We start from the raw sequence: 23,659 nt of genomic DNA on the forward strand, positions 1-23,659 counted from the left end.
AAGGGGTGGTTAGCAGACAGGTATTTTGCGATCGTTTACAAGGCCGGCATGTGTGGATTTGCAGCAAGGATTGACGGTTTGTGAGATTTATAGACAGGAATTTTGTTTACGAAGAACTGTGTGTGTGTCTTTTTTTCTCAGGTATTGCCTTTCTCTCTCTGCTGGAGCTGCTGCTAAAGCTTTTAGTATTAAAAGCAGAGTGCTCTGGAAATAGCCTTTTCATTAGAGGCTGCTGTTGAAAGTTTTGACAACAGTGAGGTTAGAGAGCTGTATCTCAGGAAAGACATTGTAAAAATGATCGACAGAGCCCATTATTTACGAATGGAGAAGACCACTGCCCCCCCCCCCCCCCCCCCCTCAGACACACACACACAGATGTTGCGAAAGCATGTTGTTCTAGACTGGCGACAGCTTGTTTGCTCTCGTTCACCTATACATATGAGGCTGAGTGCATATTTGTGTTTTGATCCTGCAGAATGGATCACGTCACTCTTGTGAAATCAAAACAGGACTCCGCGTGTCATCTCACTTGAAGCACTGTGCCGAGTTCCTCACTATAGTTTGACCGGTGGCCATCAGATAGCGCGATAGTTGGTAGCATGGGCGGCAAACCCCAGCAGAAGCTGCAGCGGCACTGAGGGTGCTGAGAAAGCCACATCACCACCACAACACGATGCGTCACTCCCCTTACCGCCTCTCCAGCGGCCGGGAACCTCACTCCACGCTATGCTGCGCATTAAATACACGTTTAGCAGCATTGTGTGTAGTAGTTTTTAACCTCCACTGCGCTAGCACCCAGTAATTTACAAAGCTTTTCGTGTTGCTTTTATACACCACGGCATATGGCTGTAATTTACAGATGAAATGGTGTTACTCTTTGTACAGTCAATTTTAGCATGGTGTTTTTCTAAAACTCCATAATTTCTATGCAAATACCAGTTTAGGGGGTTGTTTCTGTTATCATTTTAGACGGCGTCATTTTCCCGTCAATTCACAAGTGGAGCAGAGAGATTTATTTTAACTTGTAGGGGAATGGAGCCTTGTATGTAGAGCTACTATCTATTTCGAATCTGCCTGCTATTAGTTTCTACAGATATTGTGAATCTTTTTCCAGCAGGACAACACATGTTGAGTGACATAAACAATTTTGAGCCATAATGAAATTTCAGGCACTCGTTGTATAGCGCTATGTACACTTCTGGAAATTGAAATAAGAATACCGTGAATTCATTCTCCAGGAAGGGGAAACTTTATTGACACATTCCTGGGGTCAGATACATCACATGATCACACTGACAGAACCACAGGCACATAGACACAGGCAACAGAGCATGCACAATGTCGGCACTAGTACAGTGTATATCCACCTTTCGCAGCAATGCAGGCTGCTATTCTCCCATGGAGACGATCGTAGAGATGCTGGATGTAGTCCTGTGGAACGGCTTGCCATGCCATTTCCACCTGGCGCCTCAGTTGGACCAGCGTTCGTGCTGGACATGCAGACCGCGTGAGACGACACTTCATCCAGTCCCAAACATGCTCAATGGGGGACAGATCCGGAGATCTTGCTGGCCAGGGTAGTTGACTTATACCTTCTAGAGCACGTTGGGTGGCACGGGATACATGCAGACGTGCACTGTCCTGTTGGAACAGCAAGTTCCCTTGCCGGTCTAGGAATGGTAGAACGATGGGTTTGATGACGGTTTGGATGTACCGTGCACTATTAAGTGTCCCCTCAACGATCACCAGAGGTGAACGGCCAGTGTAGGAGATCGCTCCCCACACCATGATGCCGGGTGTTGGCCCTGTGTGCCTCGGTCGTATGCAGTCCTGATTGTGGCGCTCACCTGCACGGCGCCAAACACGCATACGACCATCGTTGGCACCAAGGCCGAAGCGACTCTCATCGCTGAAGACAATACGTCTCCATTCGTCCCTCCATTCACGCCTGTCGCGACACCACTGGAGGCGGGCTGCACGATGTTGGGGTGTGAGCGGAAGACGGCCTAACGGTGTGCGGGACCGTAGCCCAGCTTCATGGAGACGGTTGCGAATGGTCCTCGCCGATACCCCAGGAGCAACAGTGTCCCTAATTTGCTGAAAGTTTCAGTGCGGTCCCCTACGGCACTGCGTAGGATCCTACGGTCTTGGCGTGCATCCGTGCGTTGCTGCGGTCCGGTCCCAGGTCGACGGGCACGTGCACCTTCCGCCGACCACTGGCGACAACATCGATGTACTGAGGAGACCTCATGCCCCACGTGTTGAGCAATTTGGTGCTATGTCCACCCGGCCTCCCGCATGCCCACTATACGCCCTCGCTCAAAGTCCGTCAACTGCACATACGGTTCACGTCCACACTGTCGCGGCATGCTACCAGTGTTAAAGACTGCGATGGAGCTCCGTATGCCACGGCAAACTGGCTGACACTGACGGCGGCGGTGCACAAATGCTGCGCAGCTAGCGCCATTCGACGGCCAACACTGCGGTTCCTGGTGTGTCCGCTGTGCCGAACATGTGATCATTGCTTGTACAGCCCTCTCGCAGTGTCCGGAGCAAGTATGGTGTGTCTGACACACCGGTGTCAATGTGTTCTTTTTTCCATTTCCAGGAGTGTATATTGATGTGTTGGAGCGATCTTGACCTCAGTTTCCCACTACAAAAATCAATAAAGTACACTAACCTAATCTTCCTTTATGGCAGCTGGACAGAGACTGACCGTTTCTCTCCATTTTCATGAGTGGTGGTGGTGGGGGAGGGGGTTGATGACTTCATAGGAGTGGGGGAGTGGTGGGGTGGGGGGCAGAATTAGGTTAGTGGAGGTATCACAATTTCCCTATTTCCTGCCAAAGTTTAAATTTCTGCCATGACGTCAGTGAGACTTTTGCACATCTATGGTCGCCATCTTGGATAAATTTGGTAACAATGCAACCTGCTCCAGAAAGTACCTAGTCACACTACTGTTGCCTCCACTAAGTCAGCCATCCACTACCAAGAACTAAGGATGGCCTCAGAACACAAGTGGCAGGTATCATTCTCAAAAACTACAAAGAAACCAGTCAGCAGTAACTGAGAATGTACCAACAGACCCCTGACAAAAAGAAAATTAGCTGACTGTGGCGCTGTTGAGGTTGGAATATATGCAGCATAAAATCAAGGAGTGTAAACAGACACTAAAATCTACTCTGCACAGATCTCACTATAGCCTAAGACCACAAGACCTGCAAGCTCTTATAACAGAAATAAATTTCCCTACTGAAAATGGATGTATCAACAATTACTTTTTACTATAAGCTGTGCTTACACAAAAGCTGTTTGCAAGAAATAATTATGAAATTTCTAAAACACTGATCTAAACTATACACTAAGTACAAACATGAGATTTAAAACCAGTCTTGTGACACAGTACTTTTGGAGGACAGAAGCTACCCAAGAGAAGATATGCACTAAAATTTACAGTATGAAAACTTAGAGTAAGTTAGTAAAAATTAGTTTACAGAGTAAAATACGCAGGTACACAGTTATTAAAGTGCAGAACTGTGGGTACTAGATACACAAACACACAAGAAATTTAAGAATTTAGATTAAAATGCAGACAGTAAATAAAACTAAGTTGCTTCTAGTTATTATAAGCTTGTTGCAAGTGATACAAATGCTTGGCTCTGATGTGCTGCTGACGATATGGAAGATGCTGCCTATCTTCTCTCAATCACTATTGGGATGTGACCTGAAGTCATATTTAAAGGCTCCCAATATCATGATGTTGCTCACCAACACATTGGACAAATAGGACCTCTTGCCAGCTCCCTGCTGTTTTCACTGACAATGGTAATCTTGGTTAGTGCAGAACTGCAATTCATTACTGAAGCCAGTGTGATGTCATTATAAGCTGTTCAAGCTTCCTGGTCGTGATACCACACCAAGTGCAGAAATTCTGTTCTGATGGTAACAGCAGCCTACACAGGGGATGGTAATTCCTGGGTCCAGCCTACTAGTCTATGACCAATGGTATACAATGATGCAGAATATTTGAGGGAGTGTATTTCTTGTTCTCTGATGACAGGCAACTCATAATCCCATGAAGTGCAACATCAGGGCACTATCACAATCACACAAATCCAGAAATTTAATGATTTGAACAGCTGGCCCAATGGAGACCCTCAATGTAGCCTCTTTCAATTCCCTCAGGTACTGATAATTCTGTCTCACATGCATTCACTGCATCTCAGTCATCACTTAGCATCTGATCCTGTTCTTGTTCCGTGTACACCCTACCTGGTAACAAAACTAACCATGAACAACACTAAAGTACTTTGGTGTCTATTCTACCTATCACAGAGCATTACAGCTCTAATCACTTGCATACCTGCCAATGGTGTATGCTTGTAGGAAGCTGCATTGACATTCCACCATGTCTTCTAGTGTTTCACTCTTTTGTCACACACTGTATTAAAATTAACTGCAGTAAATTTTCCAAAAGGTAATGAGTAATTTCATTGGACACAAATTTAATTTTTCGTGAGAATCAAGAATCAGTTTTCAGTGTGACTGACATTTTTCTGCAGTTGTACAATGTGATCTTGCATTTTAATGTAATTGTTGATTGAATTTTTTTAATTGGTCCTGTTCTAATAGATGCTGTAAATGATCTTCAGGGTTTGTCAACAAAAACAGTCATATGCTGAAGAAAATAATATGCAGTGAGAATAAAGCAAGGAAAACATTTGAATCAACAATCACTACAAATAGCAAATATGATTATAATCTTCTTTTTAACATTTGGTGGATAGGAGGCATTAAGAACAGAAAGCTTGAAAAATGCATCAGGGTGGTATCCATAACTATTATGTAGACTTAGGAGTCTAAAAGGGAAGTAATGTATCCCCATTGGGTCACTAAACTGGTTGTAAGGAAGGGAAGTTAGTGTCTTGGATGATTTAGACCTGACCACTCCCTATGGAGTTAAGAAAACTGAAAGCAGGTGACTTCAAAACTGATGGGTGACCTTAGAACTGATGGGACAGGATGCCTTTCAAGCATGGTATTTAAGTAACTACAATAGGAAGCAAAACACAGCACACAATGAAAATAGCCAGTATGGCTAATAATAGCAAGGTGTAGTATTCTTGAATCATTATACACTATTATGTATTTGTACCATAGACTCATTAATGGTAGCAAGTTGTAGTATTCTCAGACCATTATACACTATTATATGTTTGTACCACAGACTCATAATCATGTAACAGTTGTCCAGTTGATGTCCAAGACCACAAATTTGTCATATATTGGTTGTGTTGAGTACACTGATTATGCCACTGAGAAACTGCTACGAGCTCAAAAACCACCATGTTACAATCTATTGGAAATGAGTAACCTGACATACCTGTCTCCAGTGCCGCACAGAGGACTAACAGATCCCATGTCATTATCAGTTACAGCTGTTTCATGTGACCAAGGTAAACATACAAAGAATTTTACCAACAATATTCCAGCTGACTATTGTCTTTGGCAGCTGTATGGTATGTGTAACATGGATGATAGGCCATGTGTTCAATTTGGTTAATGCATCAGACTTCGTTAGTATTCTCAATGAACCATACTGTTTGTTCTAATGCCAGTGACAAGGTGAACAATAATTTTTGACTGAGTTGGTGTCTCAAAGACATACTTTAACTTTCTCATGTGGCAATAATGGCCCAAGTATTAGGGCCCACATAAAATATTACAAAATACTTCAGAACTTCTGAGTTTTAATTTACATAATTGTCTAAATGTTCATTTAAAATGAGAAAGAAAGGTCAAAATCACGAATTTGTGACACTCTTGTTATTGGTTAGTTACTTTAATATGTGAATTTGGCAACTACATCATCATTACTATATGTTATCAATAAGAAAGTGATTGTATCAGTGCTGTAAGTCCACTCCATGGCTGTTAACAGAAGAGCATGGCAGATAGCTGCAACATCCAAAAGGGAGAATAACACACAAACAATAAATTCATTTTCTCATGACACAATATAATATCCTTGTAGTTTATTAGTATTCCATAGTATATGATTTTGTTGAATTACAGAGGCCAGTACTAATTATATTGCTCCAAATGTGAAATGTATTATTTGTATCTCAGCATTAGATACACAATTAACATCTTATTGGCAAGTTACATTTATAAAAAAAACTCAACAACTATTTAGATTACTTATTTTTTAGGGAAGAAGGAATGAAAATAAATATTTTTCAGGATAAAAAGACCAGTCACACTCCATCTGTAGCAACATAGTGTAACTAGGCTACTCGCTGGATTAAACAATATCGCAAAAAGCATCTGTGAATGTATAAAAATTAAATATATTTTCATACATGTCCTTACTTTGTAGTATCATTTTGAAGGGTGTAAAAATAATATAAATACATAGGGCCTCTCTTTAAAATAAAAGATAGTGACAATTGATTTGTTATTTATATATACTGACATACAAAATCTGTTTAAATACAATATCATCTTCTGTACTAGACGACATGCACATGTGGGCACACACACACACACACACACACACACACACACACACACACACACACACACACACACATGCATGCTCGCACACACAAGAAGGTATGTAATAGCTTTACAAATTAACTTATACAGAATACAAAGAAATCTAATTGCTACTGATATAGATCATGCTATTGGCTTTTCTATAACAAAAAGCATAGCGTATCAAAAGATATTGAAAAATGCAATACCAGTGATAATATGTCATATATAATCTGTAACACTGCCACAGAATTTTCACAAATGGCAATTCTTCATTGAATAGCATTATATAAGTACAATGTTAAATGATGAAGAGCTGACTGCTAAATCAAGAACCATAATGTATGCATCTCCAAAACACTTTCATAAATGACAAGGCTTGTTATTACAGTGACTGAATGTATAATAGTGTACTTTGCAGTTGGTATCACATATGGTTACAGACAGAAAACCTTACATTAATTCAAAACATAACACAAATTGTCACTGAAAATAAATTACTGGTGAGAAGTATTATACAATGAATGAATTGACTGTTTGCCTTGTAGGCAAGGTATGATCATAATGGCTTATACTATCATAGAGAACTATGAATGAGTGTGGTGGATACTTTAAAATATTAAACCAACTTTTTTACAAAAGACAGATCATTAAAAGATGAGTATGGTCTTACTTTATGTCAATACATAATCAGAAGCAATGATGCATGATAATTGACATTTCCTTCTAGATAGGTAAATAATAAATTTGCCACATAACTTTGTGTGACAGTTAGACATATGATTTGCAAAGTTGCAAGAATAAGTTTACAAATGAGCATTAAGTAGGAACTCACTACACAGTCAAACATGCCTTCTTTCATGGGTTCAGTGAATACATTCCACATTTCTTTCTATGTACAACAGTGAAAAATATAATTAAAGGTACAACAGCTGCAAGTACTGCACCTAAGACAATTGCTATTATAGTAGCAGCAGTCAGGTAACTTGATTGTGGTTGGTCACAGTTGATATCTGTAATAAAACCAAACAAAAATTACTAGTAAATATTGTATATTTAATGAAAACAACATAGCTCTTTGAACTAAATTTTATTTTGTAGCTAAGGGAATATGTACACTTGTAGCTGAAAAAATCTGCAATGAAATATTAGATCAGATAACATTTTCTCTTGAATGAGATCATTTAACTGATACTATTTGTTTTCCTATGCCACTGATTTCCAGAAGTTAATTATGTATATTACCAATACCATTTTATTACCAATTCCATGTAATTTACTAGCCATGGTGGGACAAATAGCATCAAGATTACAATAGTATTACTGTAATAAAATGAATACAATATGGCAATTTAAACTATGATACTAATATGGATAATATAAAACATAACAAAGGTAGGAACTAAATTACAATACACATTACAATAATAACACAACTATCAAATCAATACTAGAACATAGCGTAATTAAGCAGCATAGTTGCTGTTGTAGTCAAGGAACTAAGTTGCAGCTCTGGTAGACACTGGTCTATTAACAGAGAAGATTTCCTCAGTGCTGTTTGTCTCATCTAGAGGTATGGGATCCTTGAAAGTTTTGAAAATACATGTTTAGTGTGCTGTTACTATGTTATATGGTATCAATGAAAAGCTCAGAAGTTTAAAAGCTGCTGTGGCATCCAGTGCTCCAGTACCACTGAGGCTGTCTATCATCCTCTGCATTTAGCCTTCATTAATTTTAATGCCATCATGATAAACCATTTGCCTCACTAAATAGGAGTTCTGCTCTTTGAACAGCCTGAAAGACATTCTCTCCTTTTGGGAACGAAATGGTATCACCCATTAACTGCAAGATCTGCCCATTGGAGCCTATGTTGTTGACAAAAATTGGGAACAACAGTGGTCCTATCACTGTTCCTGTGGGACACCGTATTGTATCCTCTTTTCATATGAGTCTGCTCCTTGCATGATAAAATCTTTTGTCTGTTATTCAGATAGGATTCAAGAGTTTGTAGAACCGCTCATCCAAAACCGTATGAATTTAACCTGCCAAGGAGGGCATTGTGTGGTATATGGTTGACTGCCTTACTAAGATCATGAAGTATTTGTGCTGTAAACTCATTGCCTTCAGAATGCTAACTTATATTTGTCACTAAGTCAAGTACTTCTGCTGTCATTGACCTGTACTTCTGAAAGCTGTGCTGCGTATCCAAAAAAGGTTATTTCCTTCAAAGTAACTTAATAATTTATCTTTCATTACAGACTCCATCACCTTATGGCGTACTGGCTCTGTAGCTTGACACCGATTGTCTTTTTTTGTAAACCATTACTGTGAGTGCTACTTTTATGAAGTATGGAAATAACTGCAGTTATTAATGGCTATATCTTTAGCTACTCTGACCTTATCATTTAGTACTTGGACAATCCATTTTATTTTAGATAGTGTAGAGGTATACCACCTCTTTACTTTGACAATTTTCTATGTGCATTTCAATTTGGAAGCTCGATATCTCTTGCTCTGAGATTCGAGTGGAAAATTATCAAATTTGACTTTAAGGGTCTGGAACAAATTGTTTCCTTCCTTACATGTTTTGTGCGAGTAATGATAGGGAGATTCTCTTACTCACACAGATATAGTAACAGAACAAGTCTTGTTCTTATACCACTCCAGGTATTAATGTAATTTTTTCCTCTATTTGATCTCACTTTGTTGAGAGCACATATACAATAACTATATAAAATAATCATACAAAATTTTAGTTTAATTAATGATTTTTGACAATCTGATGTGTATTAACTGTACTGTGTATTTTTGTAATTTTTCATCTACACCTGATTATCCAGTTAGTTATTTTTCAATATCTTTCTTTATAAACCAATGGTAAATGATGTAACAGAGCAAGGTGCATCTATACCAATTGTTCTTATCATTCCAGACATTAAAATAGTTTTTTATCCTTTATTTTACCTCCTTTAACAAAATGAAAGCACATATACAGTACTTACTTGTATTCAAAATTTCAGTAACCTATAAAGTTCCATTCTTATGGAGTGATTATTTACAAAGTTTGGTACCATAGTTTTTAGCCCAGATTTTTCTGATTCCAAATGTGCCTGCTGTCACTAAAGTCAATTGTTAGTTTATTAATTATTCAATTTAGAAAATTATATTCTCTTGAAACATTTTGGCAGGCTTTGGGAATCTCTACAGTAATATGAAGGCACTCTGAAAAGTAAGGCCCCCAAATTTTTTATGGGAAAAATCTTATGGCATTTTAAATAAAACAAACATTGGTAACATTCTACATCTTCATTTTTCACGTCTACACATTTATTACTCAGTAAGATCATCCTGCCGATGAAATTTCTCAACATAATCATCCTTGAAATGAATGGCTCTCTCCCAGACAGAGACCAGTTTGTTGATACTGTCACTGTAGAATGTTGACAGAGCCACAATGCTACCTCTGCTTGCACTGCTTCACCACTGTCAAAGTGAAGTCTTACAAGGTGTTCTTTAAGATTTGGAAACAGAAGAAAATTGGCTAGAGCCAGGTTGGGACTGTATGGAGGATAATCGATGACTGTGAACCCAAGGCACTGGACTCTGTACATGTTGCCAGCTCCTCATGCTGAAGGAGAGGATGCTCTATGTTTGGATGAACTCTTCGAATTTGAAACTCAATTACAGCAAGCTGTTTCTCATGCACCAACACAGTTACGTTACATACCACCACCTTACATGCTACGATTCTGAGCCCTCTAGTGGTGGACAGCTGCAAATATGAGTAAGACATATGTAAAGATGTAGAATGTTGATAACATTTGAAAAATTTGGAGGCATTACTTCTCAGCATGCCCTCATAGAAATCATCATCGTAAAGTAGTACCTATTATTTTTGTTATTCTTCCAGTTACACAGCATATAATTAAATAAATTTTCTTCTTTGCCCATTGTATCATCATCTCCTCTAATTTTACTATCTTTTATGTTAATATTAAAAAAGCAATTGCACTGTAATTCATTTTATGATTTCTAATAATAACCCATTAATAAATAAATGTGATGCACAGTGCCACAGTCAATCCCTTTTTAGCTACCGGAATGTACACTTCTGGAAATGGAAAAAAGAACACATTGACACCGGTGTGTCAGACCCATCATACTTGCTCCGGACACTGTGAGAGGGCTATACAAGCAATGATCACACGCACGGCACAGCGGACACACCAGGAACCGCGGTGTTGGCCGTCGAATGGCGCTAGCTGCGCAGCATTTGTGCACCGCCGCCGTCAGTGTCAGCCAGTTTGCCGTGGCATACGGAGCTCCATTGAAGTCTTTAACACTGGTAGCATGCCGCGACAGCGTGGACGTGAACCGTATGTGCAGTTGACGGACTTTGAGCGAGGGCGTATAGTGGGCATGCGGGAGGCCGGGTGGACATACCACCGAATTGCTCAACACGTGGGGCATGAGGTCTCCACAGTACATCGATGTTGTCGCCAGTGGTCGGCGGAAGGTGCACGTGCCCGTCGACCTGGGACCGGACCACAGCGACACACGGATGCACGCCAAGACCGTAGGATCCTACGCAGTGCCGTAGGGGACCGCACCGCCACTTCCCAGCAAATTAGGGACACTGTTGCTCCTGGGGTATCGGCGAAGACCATTCGCAACCGTCTCCATGAAGCTGGGCTATGGTCCCGCACACCGTTAGGCCATCTTCCACTCACGCCCCAACATCGTGCAGCCCGCCTCCAGTGGTGTCGCGACAGGCATGAATGGAGGGACGAATGGAGACGTGTCGTCTTCAGCGATGAGAGTGGCTTCTGCCTTGGTGCCAATGATGGTCATATGCGTGTTTGGCGCCGTGCAGGTGAGCGCCACAATCAGGACTGCATACGACCGAGGCACACAGGGCCAACACCCGGCATCATGGTGTGGGGAGCGATCTCCTACACTGGCCGTACACTTCTGGTGATCATCGAGGGGACACTGAATAGTGCACCGTACATCCAAACCGTCATCGAACCCATCGTTCTACCATTCCTAGACCGGCAAGGGAACTTGCTGTTCCAACAGGACAATGCACGTCCGCATGTATCCCGTGCCACCCAACGTGCTCTAGAAGGTGTAAGTCAACTACCCTGGCCAGCAAGATCTCCGGATCTGTCCCCCATTGAGCATGTTTGGGACTGGATGAAGCGTCGTCTCACGCGGTCTGCATGTCCAGCACGAACGCTTGTCCAACTGAGGCGCCAGGTGGAAATGGCATGGCAAGCCGTTCCACAGGACTACATCCAGCATCTCTACGATAGTCTCCATGGGAGAATAGCAGCCTGCATTGCTGCGAAAGGTGGATATACACTGTACTAGTGCCGACATTGCGCATGCTCTGTTGCCTGTGTCTATGTGCCTGTGGTTCTGTCAGTGTGATCATGTGATGTATCTGACCCCAGGAATGTGTCAATAAAGTTTCCCCTTCCTGGGACAATGAATTCACGGTGTTCTTATTTCAATTTCCAGGAGTGTAGATGTCATGATATAACACTATGATTGGATATCATAAAGTCAAAAACATAAAGTGAACTGGCAAACTACATAGTTACTATATGAGACATTCTGTATTTAACCACCAACATGTCTATTTTGTGACTGAATGGTGAAAACTATTGTCTTATTCTGTCACCCAAAAACTTTGTGATATCATGTTAGTGCATGTAGTTTGTTTACCTGATTGAGGGCTCAGACTATTATTTGTGATAAAGCTGATCATCAGACAATTGTTGATATTACAAAATACGAAGAGACTAGAAATTAATTACTAGAGCGTGGTGTACATTATTTGCCATATATTCATCAGCTCCTTCAAAATCTGTAAGACATCCACCATTGTAAGACTAAGAATCTGATATAGTTGAGCAAATTTCCTAAGTCACTGATCTTCCTGCCAGCTTTGTGTGTTATATCTTTTCTCTTTCCATGTACTGGAAACATAACTCTCAAAAACAAGGGTGTCTTGACAGTGTATGTTAATAGAGCATGAAGTTCTATAAATAATGCTACGGCACATTTCCAGTTCACTATACTTTGTCATCTACTTCTTTATTCATTTCTTCGTTTTTTAACTTTTAATAAGTTTGTTCTACTCTTTCTCCTCGCTGGTGTTGAGATGTATATTCTCTATTAGCCTCTGTTTTCTGCTCAAGACTTTCATTTGTTGAACATTTTAATAACTGACTTGTTTGGTTTCTATATTTGCCTGCAGCGAATGTACCTAGCATTTCCTTTTGAATTATTTTGCTGTCAGATTTGTATGTTACGAGCATCTTTTAAGGTAAATTTGGCTTTTAATGGATTTTAATCTAAGTCCTTATCTGCTCATGTGTTACATTTGCTACAAGTGACTATTTATGATAACATGAAGTGACTAACTTAAGGAAAACTGATACAAAAGAAAGGTAAATTTTACTGTATACCTGTTAATTTTGTAAAAAGTCCTCTGATCAATATAGCAATTCAGTTTTTGTTTGCAGTTCATATGAATCAGATATAAAACTGTTATTTAACATTATTTTTGGTTTTTAATAGAAATAAATGTCATTATTTCAAATTGTTGTATTCAGTCTAAGCACTGTTGTTAGTTAATTTTTAATTTACAATAGACATAATTGTAATTCTTCTTATTGTTATATTAAGTGTAGGCTCTGATGTTAGTTTTCTACATGATCAACATTTTCACACAGGACAAGAAACTTAACAGTGTCATTCTGCTGTGTGTTACAGATGGGTTTCTTTTAATGCTGCGTAATATTATTCTTGCTGCCCCCTTTCTTCAATTTCTTATTTTTTCCCTTAAGAAGAGTATTATTATTTACATTCTCTTGGCTTAAATAATGTTTGGTTGCTAGTGTTCATTGGATTGCGTAACACTTTTCATTTTGCTTAAATGATACCATTCTATTATACTTGCTGCCATTGATAATAATTGCCAACGCCAGCCATTGTGGTGAAATACTATTAGTCAGGCAATTTGTGATGGCTGTGGACTCTTTTGCAACTAAAATTTCCTAGTTAATTCTGCTATTTGTTCACCTTCAGAGATGTTGTTTACTGATTACTTTTATTATGTTTGCATGTCTCTATTGCTGGCTGATTTCAGAGAACATCCCTGACAAGCAAGTGTCAAGTGGATGAATAATAAAACTCTGTTATTTCATGTTTCTTCATCAAGATTTCAAATTTTCTGGCTGCTTGTCTCAGCATTAACATGTTTAAATTAGGAGAAGCCACAGTTTGAGTTTAGATTTGTGTTAGCATCATTCTGAAAGTGCATCTGTACAGGGTTTGTAGTGTGATATAATTTTTTTCCTGAAAATGTGGCTCTTCAAGCTTAGTTCTATATGATGTGGCATATAATGCATATATATTTTAATAGTGTAATTTTATTGTTATGTTGTAGTGATTTTCATTATTGTTTGAGTTCATAAGTGTAATAGTGTTCAGTTCATTTGATTGGCCTGTTTAATTTTTTATTTCATTGTTCAATTCTGGAACTAGAACCATACTGTTTTTATTACTTGACTGTTCAGGGATGTCACTAAACCCACCCTAAGATGTAAGCAACCATGCATGAGCACCACCTATTAGACGGAGGGGGTCTGACAGCCAATCAGTTCCAGTCATTCCACCAGGAATGAGGTACACAGCTTGTGTTGTCTGTAGTTCAAACATGCCTAGACGGTCAATAATGCAGTTTGACGAGGAGGAGGAGGAGATTAGTGTTTAAAGTCCCGTCGACAATGAGGTCATTAGAGATGGAGCACAAGCTCTGATTAGGGAAGGATGGGGAAGGAAATTGGCCATGCCCTTTGAAAGGAACCATCCCGGCATTTGCCTGAAATGATCTAGGGAAATCATGGAAAACCTAAATCAGGATGGCCAGATGTGGGATTGAACTGTTGTCCTCCCGAATGCGAGTTAACGCGGTTTGATCACATCCAAATTGTTACTTTGTACCAGGAAGGGCTCTCAACAAGGGAAGTGTCCAGGCATCTTGGAGTGAACCAAAGTGATGTTGTTTGGACATGGAGGAGATACAGAGAGACAGGAACTGTCGATGACATACCTCACTCAGGCCACCCAAGGACTATTACTGCAGTGGATGACCGCTAACTATGGATTATGGCTCTGAGGAACCCTGACAGCAATGCCACCATGTTCAATAATGTTTTTCGTGCAGCCACAAGACATTGTGTTATGACTCAAACTGTGCGCAATAGACTGCATGATGTGCAACTTCCCTCCAAACATCCATGGCGAGGTCCAACTTTGCAAACCACGACACCATGCAACATGGTAGAGATGGGCCCAACAACATGCTGAAAGGACCGCTCAGGATTGGTATCATGTTCTCTTCACCGATGAGTGTCGGATATGCCTTCAACCAGACAATCATCGGAGACATGTTTGGAGGCAACCCAGTCAGGCTGAACACCTTAGATGCATTTTCCAGTGGGTGCAGCAAGGTGGAGATTCCCTATTGTTTTGGGGTGGCATCATGTGGGGATGTGTGCCACTGATGGTCATGGAAGGTGTCGTAACAGCTGTATGGTACGTGAATGCTGTCCTCCAACCGATAGTGCAACCATATCAGCAGTATATTGGTGAGGCATTCGTCTTCATGGATGACAATTTGCATTCCCTTTGTGCACATTTTGTGAATGTCTTCCATCAGGATAATGACATTGCTCGACTAGAGTGGCCAGCATGCTCTCCAAACATGAACCCTATTGAACATGCCTGGGATAGACTGAAAAGGGCTGTTTATGAATAACATGACCCACCAACCACTCTGAGGGATCTATGCTGAATCGCTGTTGAGGAATGGTACAGTCTGGACCAACAGTGCCTTGCTGAACTTGTGGATAGTATGCCACGATGAATACAGGCATGGATCAATACAAGAAGACATGCTATTGTGCATTAGAGGGACCATTGTGTACAGCAATCTGGACCACCACCTCTGAAGGTTTCACTGTATGGTGATACAACATGTGTTGTGTGGTTTTCATGAGCAATAAAAAGGACAGAAATGATGTTTATGTTGATCTCTGTTCCAATTTTCTGTAAGGTTCCGGAACTCTCAGAACCGAGGTGATGCAAAACTTTTTTTTGATGTGTGCAGCTTAATTGTGTGAAAATATAAACAACTTTAATTAACCAGTACTGCATGTTCATAAACAGTACACTACAATGTTACATATTATTAGAAGCTTAGGCTACATTTTGGAGTGAATATATATAAACCATGCATCACATTCACTCATTCATTCATTGCATTCTGTAAATGACTTCAGTCTTGTGGATAAACTAAAGTCATTAACTAGGATTAACATATATGTGGGACTAGACAATCCTGCATTTTTAGTGGTGGCCTAGGTAATGTCCAGGAACGTAAAGGTGTCTGAGGTTTGAGAATTTTATGATTGGCAAGGATTTTTTTTAAAATTTTAGGCCTATATATTCAATATAACATTTTTAGACATTCTACTAAGGTCATGCCTCTTTCAGCTGACCTCGGAGCAAGCACCGATGTGGATAGGAGATGGGGTGACCAGTTCCACCACCATTTATCACTTAGTCAACTCACAACACAGCAGGGGCAGTATGTTTATGTTGTTTCCATGTGTGAAGTTTATGTCTACTCATTTTATGTCTCATTGTTTAGCAATGGGCAAAAGGAACTATGTGTTTAATGTTGACCTGAATAGGAATACAAATTTTTGAAACTGTATAATGACAGTAACAATGAAGATGTTTATTGGACACTATGTACTTGAGAATTTTTGTTGCACATAAAGGAAGGTTAATATTGAAGAGAATGCCAAAAGAACAACCAAACACAGAAGTGCTATTAATGAAGACATTAGAGAGTTTTTGTTATGTCAAATATGGGAATAACAGTGATCTGGAGCATGCTGCTAAAGAAGCTACATTTTCATACCACACTGCTAGACCTGAGAACAGTTTCAAAACAGCAAACTGAATAACTGAACTGGTTTAAAAGTTATTTGACCCAAAATTTTCCATCTGCTGGAATCAAAACTGAGACAGTTATTGTTGATGTTATTTCACCATTTATGTTTCATAGTGTGTTGTGTTCTTTGGCAAACATCGAATATGTAACAGTAACAATGGGCAGCTAAAATGGAAGTGAAGAAAAACTTGTTCCAGTTGTTACATTACATTTTAGACTGGAAGAGGGAATACAAATTAAATTTTTAAAGTATAATTAAGTGTGAGATGAAATTGCTCAAATTTTGACTTGGTATCTGTGAAAAGATACAAACTTGGGAAAAAATTGATTTGTTATACTGATGTTTTGAATCAATAGAGTTTAATGTTTCAATAAACTGTTCATTTTCTGTAACAAGAATGGTCAAACACATTAACCATAATTTAATTAACTATATCAAAACAGATATTGATTCTTTGTTAATTACAGAGGTTATAATGAATTTAATGGAAATAAAATATAATTTGCAGTAAGCTTGATTAAAAGCAAGTATTTTAATTTGGAAATATTATTATTTCCTTTAACTTTATAATGCAATGTAATTAACACATGGTTTGAGATTATTTACTTTTAAAAAAAACAGTCGCTGCAATGATTAGAAATTTTACAGTGTTCCTTATTAGGAAATAGTGATGAATCAACCGCAGGAATCAGTAAGGAATATGTATCTCAGAGTTATACCAAGCAATCAATTTCTTTGAAATAAATTTAAATTACAGATGGACTTGTAAGTGTTACAACTACCTAGGATGACAACACTGACAAAATTTCTTAAGTTGTTTGAGGATTCTTTCTGAATATTTTGTTATTAGTGGCTCATGGTGTTTTGGGAATTTTACGTGGACAACTAGTGCACTCTTATCTTCCACAGAATGATCTTCCCTGAGCTTCCATTTGTTACCTTAGCATGAGATGTAGTATTCAGAATAAAACAAACTAAATGGTTGTTATGTAGATGACTGCAAATGTTCGACCACACAACAGCAAGGTACATAACATACTTCTTTCACGAAATACATTGCCTAGCAGAAAGAGATACGTATCCAGAAATCATGGACAGATGTCAATGAAACTTTGTACATGTACACACGATCAGTGGGTATGTAAATGATTAGAATTGCACATCTCTGTGACAGGTAAAAGCGTCAACAGAATGCCTTAGTAATGTTTGTTTTTAGTGTTTTTACCAAGCCTGGTAGGCTATAGATGAAATGTGAATAGAATCAGATGTTAAGTGATCTCTGTTAAGGACTTTAAGATGATGTGTACTTGTATGAGACAGCATTATAAGCAACTGACAGAATTTGAAAGGGGGTTACTGTACATCTCCATTTGGAAGATTAGTCAAATTGTGCAGTATCAAGGTTTATGAACCATTCAGAGGTGACAATGGCCCAATGTTGGACTGCATGGAAAGGTGAAGCCAGCCATATACATCATCAAGGTCCTGGTTGACCATTTCTGACCATTACAAGGGAGAGTCGCCATATTGTGTACTGTGAACATTGTAACCCCTTCACGTTTGTGCCTGCCATCCAAGAATGAGTAATGAACTCCCTGCAGTATTCTGTATCATCTCATACCATTGGTCACAGACTAGTAGCAGCCAGATTATGCCCCATACATAAGCTGCCACACCACATCACAAACAACTGCATTTGAAGAGATACCTTGACTGGGAGGTATGGTCTACTGATGAATGGTGTTGCATTGCATTCAGTGATGAATTGCGGTTTTGCACTGCTCCAGATGGCCATGACTGGTGAGTATGGTCATGACTTGGAGAGAGATCTCATTCTTCCAGTGTTGTAGAGGAGCACAGTGGTGTAGCTCTACATCTACATACATACTCTGCAAATTGCCATACAGTGCATGGTGGAGAGTACCTTACACCACTACTGGTCATTTTCTTTCCTGTTCCACTTGCAAATTGTGTGACGGAAAATGTATTGTCTACATGCCTCTGTTATCTTATCTTCATCATCTTTACACAAAATGTACATTGGCAGCAGTAGAATAATTTTGCTGTCAGCTTAAAATGCCAATTCTCTAAATTTTCTCAATGATGTTCCACAAAATAAATGTTGTCTTCCCTCCAGGGACTCCCCTTTGGGTTCATGAAACATATCTGTAACATTCACATGATGATGGAATTTACCAAAAATAAATCTGTCAGCATGCTTCTGAACTGCTTCAATGTATTATTTTAATCCACACTGATGGGGATCCCAAACCCTTGAGAAGTAATGATGAATAGGTTGCACTAGTATCCTATATGCAGTCTCCTTTACAGATGAACCACACTTCCCTAAAACTTTCCAAATAAACTAAAGTTGACCATTCACCTTCCCTATTACTGACCTGACGTCATCGTTCCATTTCACATCAGTTTGCAATGTTATGTCCAGATATTTTATCGATGTCACTTTTTCAAGCAGCACACTACTAATGCTGTATTTGAACATCGTAGGATCATTTTCCCTACTCATCTTCATTAACTTACATTTCTCTACATTTGGAGCAAGCACCCATGCATCATACCGACTACAAATTTTGTATAAGTCAGCTTGTATCCTCCTACAGTCAGTCAACTTCAACATCTTCCCATATACCACAGCATCATCAGCAAACAGATGCAGATTGCTGCTCACCATGATCACCAGATGGAAAAGTAATATTATTTATATATACTGATGTGAAATATTTATATTTGTTATCTGAGTTTTTGTAACAAATTAAGTATAAGAAATTATATTGTAATTGACTACGTCCATACAATGTATACTATTAACAGATGAATAAAGAGATTGAATTGAGATTGAATTGAATTGAATTCATGTATACAGAGAATAAGAGTAGTTCTATCACACTTCCCTGGGGAACTCCTGATGGTACTCTGAGCCACTCAAATATCTGGGAACCTAGTTCACATGCTCTTACCTTCATTAACAGTTCGCAGTGGGGCATCATGTCAAACACTTTCCAGAAATATAGGAATATGAAATCTGCCTGTCGCTTTGACATCATTGTGAGTGGAGCTGTTGGGTATGACTTGAGGGAAATCTGATGGCGTAATGGTATGTCATTAGCATCTTGCATCTTCATGTGTTACCTCTCATGCAACAGTATCCTGGTGTCATTTGTAACAAGAAAATACTTCTCCACACATGTTACATATCTCTATGATGTTGAGGTACTTCTGTGACCAGCAATATCTCCAGATCTGTCCCCAATAGAACAAGTGTTGGACCGGTTTGGACATCAACTCTGTCCCAGTGCCAGTGCCCAGGATATCAAGGATTTGTTACAACAGTTATGAGCCGGCCTGCCTCAGGAGAGGTGACAACAGTTTTTAGAGGCCCTTCATAACCAAATCAGAATATGTATCCAGTCCAGAGGGAGTGCAGCTTCATACTGATAAGTGGCCTTCACACTGCCAAGTTCTTTATAAATTTGACTCAAGTCTGTAATCACTGAAATAACATCACAAACTCTCTCAAACCACAAGATTTCGTTTTGTTTCCTCCTCCCCCTCTTGGTGCTTCAATTTTTTGTTAGCCAGTGTAGATAGTTATGACTATGGCAGGGACTCAAAAGACAATTTATGACTTACCACCAAAGCCCAAATACATAAAATATGCAGCATTGGACATAAACTAGAACTTTCACAACATCACATGAATTCCAACTATGATTTAAAGTGTCTTATTGATTTATTTTAAGGGGATAAATTGCATATATGAACTATATCACAAAAATAGAATTTTTATAGTACATTCTGGCAGGTTACCCCTTACTGTGTGATGTAAATTGTTAATTTGCATGAGCTGAGCTATAAGAAAAGCTGGGAACTTAACTGAAACTGTGTGTGTACAAACCATATAATAGGAGTAATCATCTAATGAAATCTAATGATATATCAATAAATAGTGATACATCAATTGACTTCATTAGGGACAACCAATAATTGTTTAATAATAATGTGCTTCGCATTTCAGTTTTCAATTCCTGTCTCTGTTTGCACTGAAAAGACATTCCAAAAATATATTGCTCAAGTTTCTTTATGATTAATGCTTCAGATTCTCCTAAAATGAATCTGCTTACAGTTTTCTCTTATTTTCCTCTGTCTGTCCCATCACATTCAATATTCTCCGTATATGAAAATTTGTCACAGTGAAGAAGTAACAGAATGCCTCACACAATATCCCTGAAGAAGACCTATGTGGAACACTACATACAAGTGCCTCCTATTTTCTATTCCTGAGTTGTCATACAGGTAAGTCTTTCACAGAACTATCAGTTTCTACAATTGTTTTTACTGCACTGCAAATATCATTTCACAATTTAGAAGTGGTAAAACTACTTACAGGTAATTTCTGAATCAGCCCCAGCCTGATTGTTGTAGGCATAATATTTCACATTCTCCATATGAATGATGGCATCATTAGTCCCCTTGATTGTAGTGGTCTGCTGGCACTGCATTCCTTTGCCAAATTCCACTTGAAACAGTTCTGCATCAGTAACAGCTGAAGTGAATGGCGTATCTGAAAATAAGTAGACATTATGTTACATATATAATACAATCCATTTCAGGCACATTAACAGGTTTTGTATGACAAAGTGTTCACAAAATACAACTTTGAAAACTGCTTTAGGTACAATTATTAAAACTTTATTTGTTCAGCTAGTAGTAGTGATTCAAAAATGGTTCAAATGGCTCTGAGCACTAAGGGACTTAACTTCTTAGGTCATCAGTCCCCTAGAACTTAGAACTACTTAAACCTAACTAACCTAAGGACATCACACACATCCATGCCCAAGGCAGGATTCAAACCAGCGACCGTAGCGGTCACGCGGTTCCAGACTGTAGCGCCTAGAACCACTCGGTCACCCTGGCCAGCAGTAATGATTAAAACTGCATTGAGAGCCACAGAGTTCAGCATATATACACAGCAGATAAAACTAAATTAAGAAAATGACTTTCAATTAGTAACATAAATACATGTGCGATACTTTCTCACAGGACATGCTACATTTTTGTATATTAAGTTCATCTCTGTAACAACAAGAGGTGTTAGGAAGAGAAGTATTCAGTTTGTTTTGAAGCTATGTTCCTGCTTGTTAGGCATTTTTCTTTCACTGGCTATGAAGGCTATGTTCTTTGATACAGTATTATTGCCCTTTTCTGAACCACAGTGGCATAAAATGAGAAGTAATGAATTTCATAAGAAATTGCATGAGCTGGTAAGTAGCAGTTGAAGTATGTAACTTCTTAAAGATTCACGTACAAAGTGATAGTTATGAGCTACACAAACTAATCATTTTTAAACATTATCTTCAATTACATCATCATTAGGATTTGTAGCACCGACTGCATTATTTGCAAGAAAGGTAAATTGTTTGCTTTATATTAAATGAAAGATAATTCACAGGAAAGTGAAGAAGTAGTGTACAATTGAGATGTGGTCAAAAAATAAGCACTTTAAATCAATGTCCTGCACCAATCCTCTCTCCACATCCAGCCCCATTCCCAAAGACCCATACTGTTATGATAAAAGCATAAATTGAGTAATACATCATGTCTAATTAGTAGATCCAGTCAAACAACATTGACACCCCTTTTAGAGTAAATTTGACTGCAAAGGAAATGCCAGGTGACTTGCATGTACCCTCTGTGACTCCCTTCCACAAAATGAATGATCTACATAATGAAATTTTCACTCCACAAAGGAGTGAGTGCTGATATGAAACTTCCTGGCAGATTAAAACTGTTTTAATCTGCCAAGAAGTTTCATATTATTGCCCACTCTGCTGCAGAGTGAAAATTTCATTCTGGAAACATTCCCCAGACTGTGACTAAGCCTTGTCTCCACAACATCCTTTCTACTAGGAATAATAGTTCTGCAAGGTTTGCAGAAGAGCTTCTGTGAAGTTTGGAAGGTAGGAGATGAGGTACTAGCAGAATTCAAGCTGTGAGGATGGTTCGCAAGTTCTGCTTGGATAGCTCAGTCGATAGAGCACTTTCCTGCAAAAGGTACAGGTTCCAAGTTAGATTCTTGGTCCAACACACAGTTTTAATCTGCCAGGAAGTTATTTGATCCACATAATTTTGGAAATTATAGGCCTCTCAACTTAAAATTTATAATAAATGAAGTTATGGAGAGACTGTTAGACATCTAAATCCATACAATAAGCAATGTGTCGTATTGTCTTAAGGAGGCCCAGCATGACTTTAGGAAAAAACACTGACTCAAATTTCAGTTCATCAATTTTCTTAGACTATAGACTGTAGTTTCAGTACACTGGATCACTGTAAATCTGACAAAAGCATTTGATAAAGTTACATCAAGGGCTCTTTATGCAGTAACTGAGACTTGAATTGTGGCTTGGGTTGAGGGTTTTTTGAAGAACAGCATATGGATAAGGATAAAGGTTAAGGACAAAGTAGTGATTAACAGGGAAAGTGGAAGTGCTGGGAAGGGTGCTATGGGGTCATGCACTACTTGCAAAATACTGCATATACACTCCTGGAAATGGAAAAAAGAACACATTGACACCGGTGTGTCAGACCCACCATACTTGCTCCGGACACTGCGAGAGGGCTGTACAAGCAATGATCACACGCACGGCACAGCAGACACACCAGGAACCGCGGTGTTGGCCGTCGAATGGCGCTAGCTGGGCAGCATTTGTGCACCGCCGCCGTCAGTGTCAGCCAGTTTGCCGTGGCATACGGAGCTCCATCGCAGTCTTTAACACTGGTAGCATGCCGCGACTCAGTGGACGTGAACTGTGTGTGTGCAGCTGACGGACTTTGAGCGAGGGCGTATAGTGGGCATGCGGGAGGCCGGGTGGACGTACCGCCGAATTGCTCAACACGTGGGGCGTCAGGTCTCCACAGTACATCGATGTTGTCGCCAGTGGTCGGCGGAAGGTGCACGTGCCCGTCGACCTGGGACCGGACCGCAGCGACGCACGGATGCACGCCAAGACCGTAGGTTCCTACGCAGTGCCGTAGGGGACCGCCCGCCACTTCCCAGCAAATTA

General features: G+C 39.5%; 1 protein-coding gene across 1 annotated transcript in view; it reads right to left on the bottom strand.

Annotated features, from left to right (window-relative positions):
* Positions 1 to 5,841: 5,841 nt before the first annotated feature.
* Positions 5,842 to 23,659, bottom strand: part of LOC126298263 (serine-rich adhesin for platelets-like) — a 156,057-nt gene continuing 138,239 nt past the window's right edge. The window contains exons 5-6 of the mRNA XM_049989565.1: positions 20,980 to 21,156; positions 5,842 to 7,550 (exon numbers count right to left, since the gene is read on the bottom strand). Coding sequence (XP_049845522.1) covers positions 7,396 to 7,550; positions 20,980 to 21,156 — 332 coding nt within the window. The 3' untranslated portion in view covers positions 5,842 to 7,395. The remainder of the gene's footprint in view (positions 7,551 to 20,979; positions 21,157 to 23,659) is intronic.

This window comes from Schistocerca gregaria, chromosome X (assembly GCF_023897955.1).
Source record: "Schistocerca gregaria isolate iqSchGreg1 chromosome X, iqSchGreg1.2, whole genome shotgun sequence".
NCBI classification, from domain to species: Eukaryota; Metazoa; Arthropoda; class Insecta; order Orthoptera; family Acrididae; genus Schistocerca; species Schistocerca gregaria.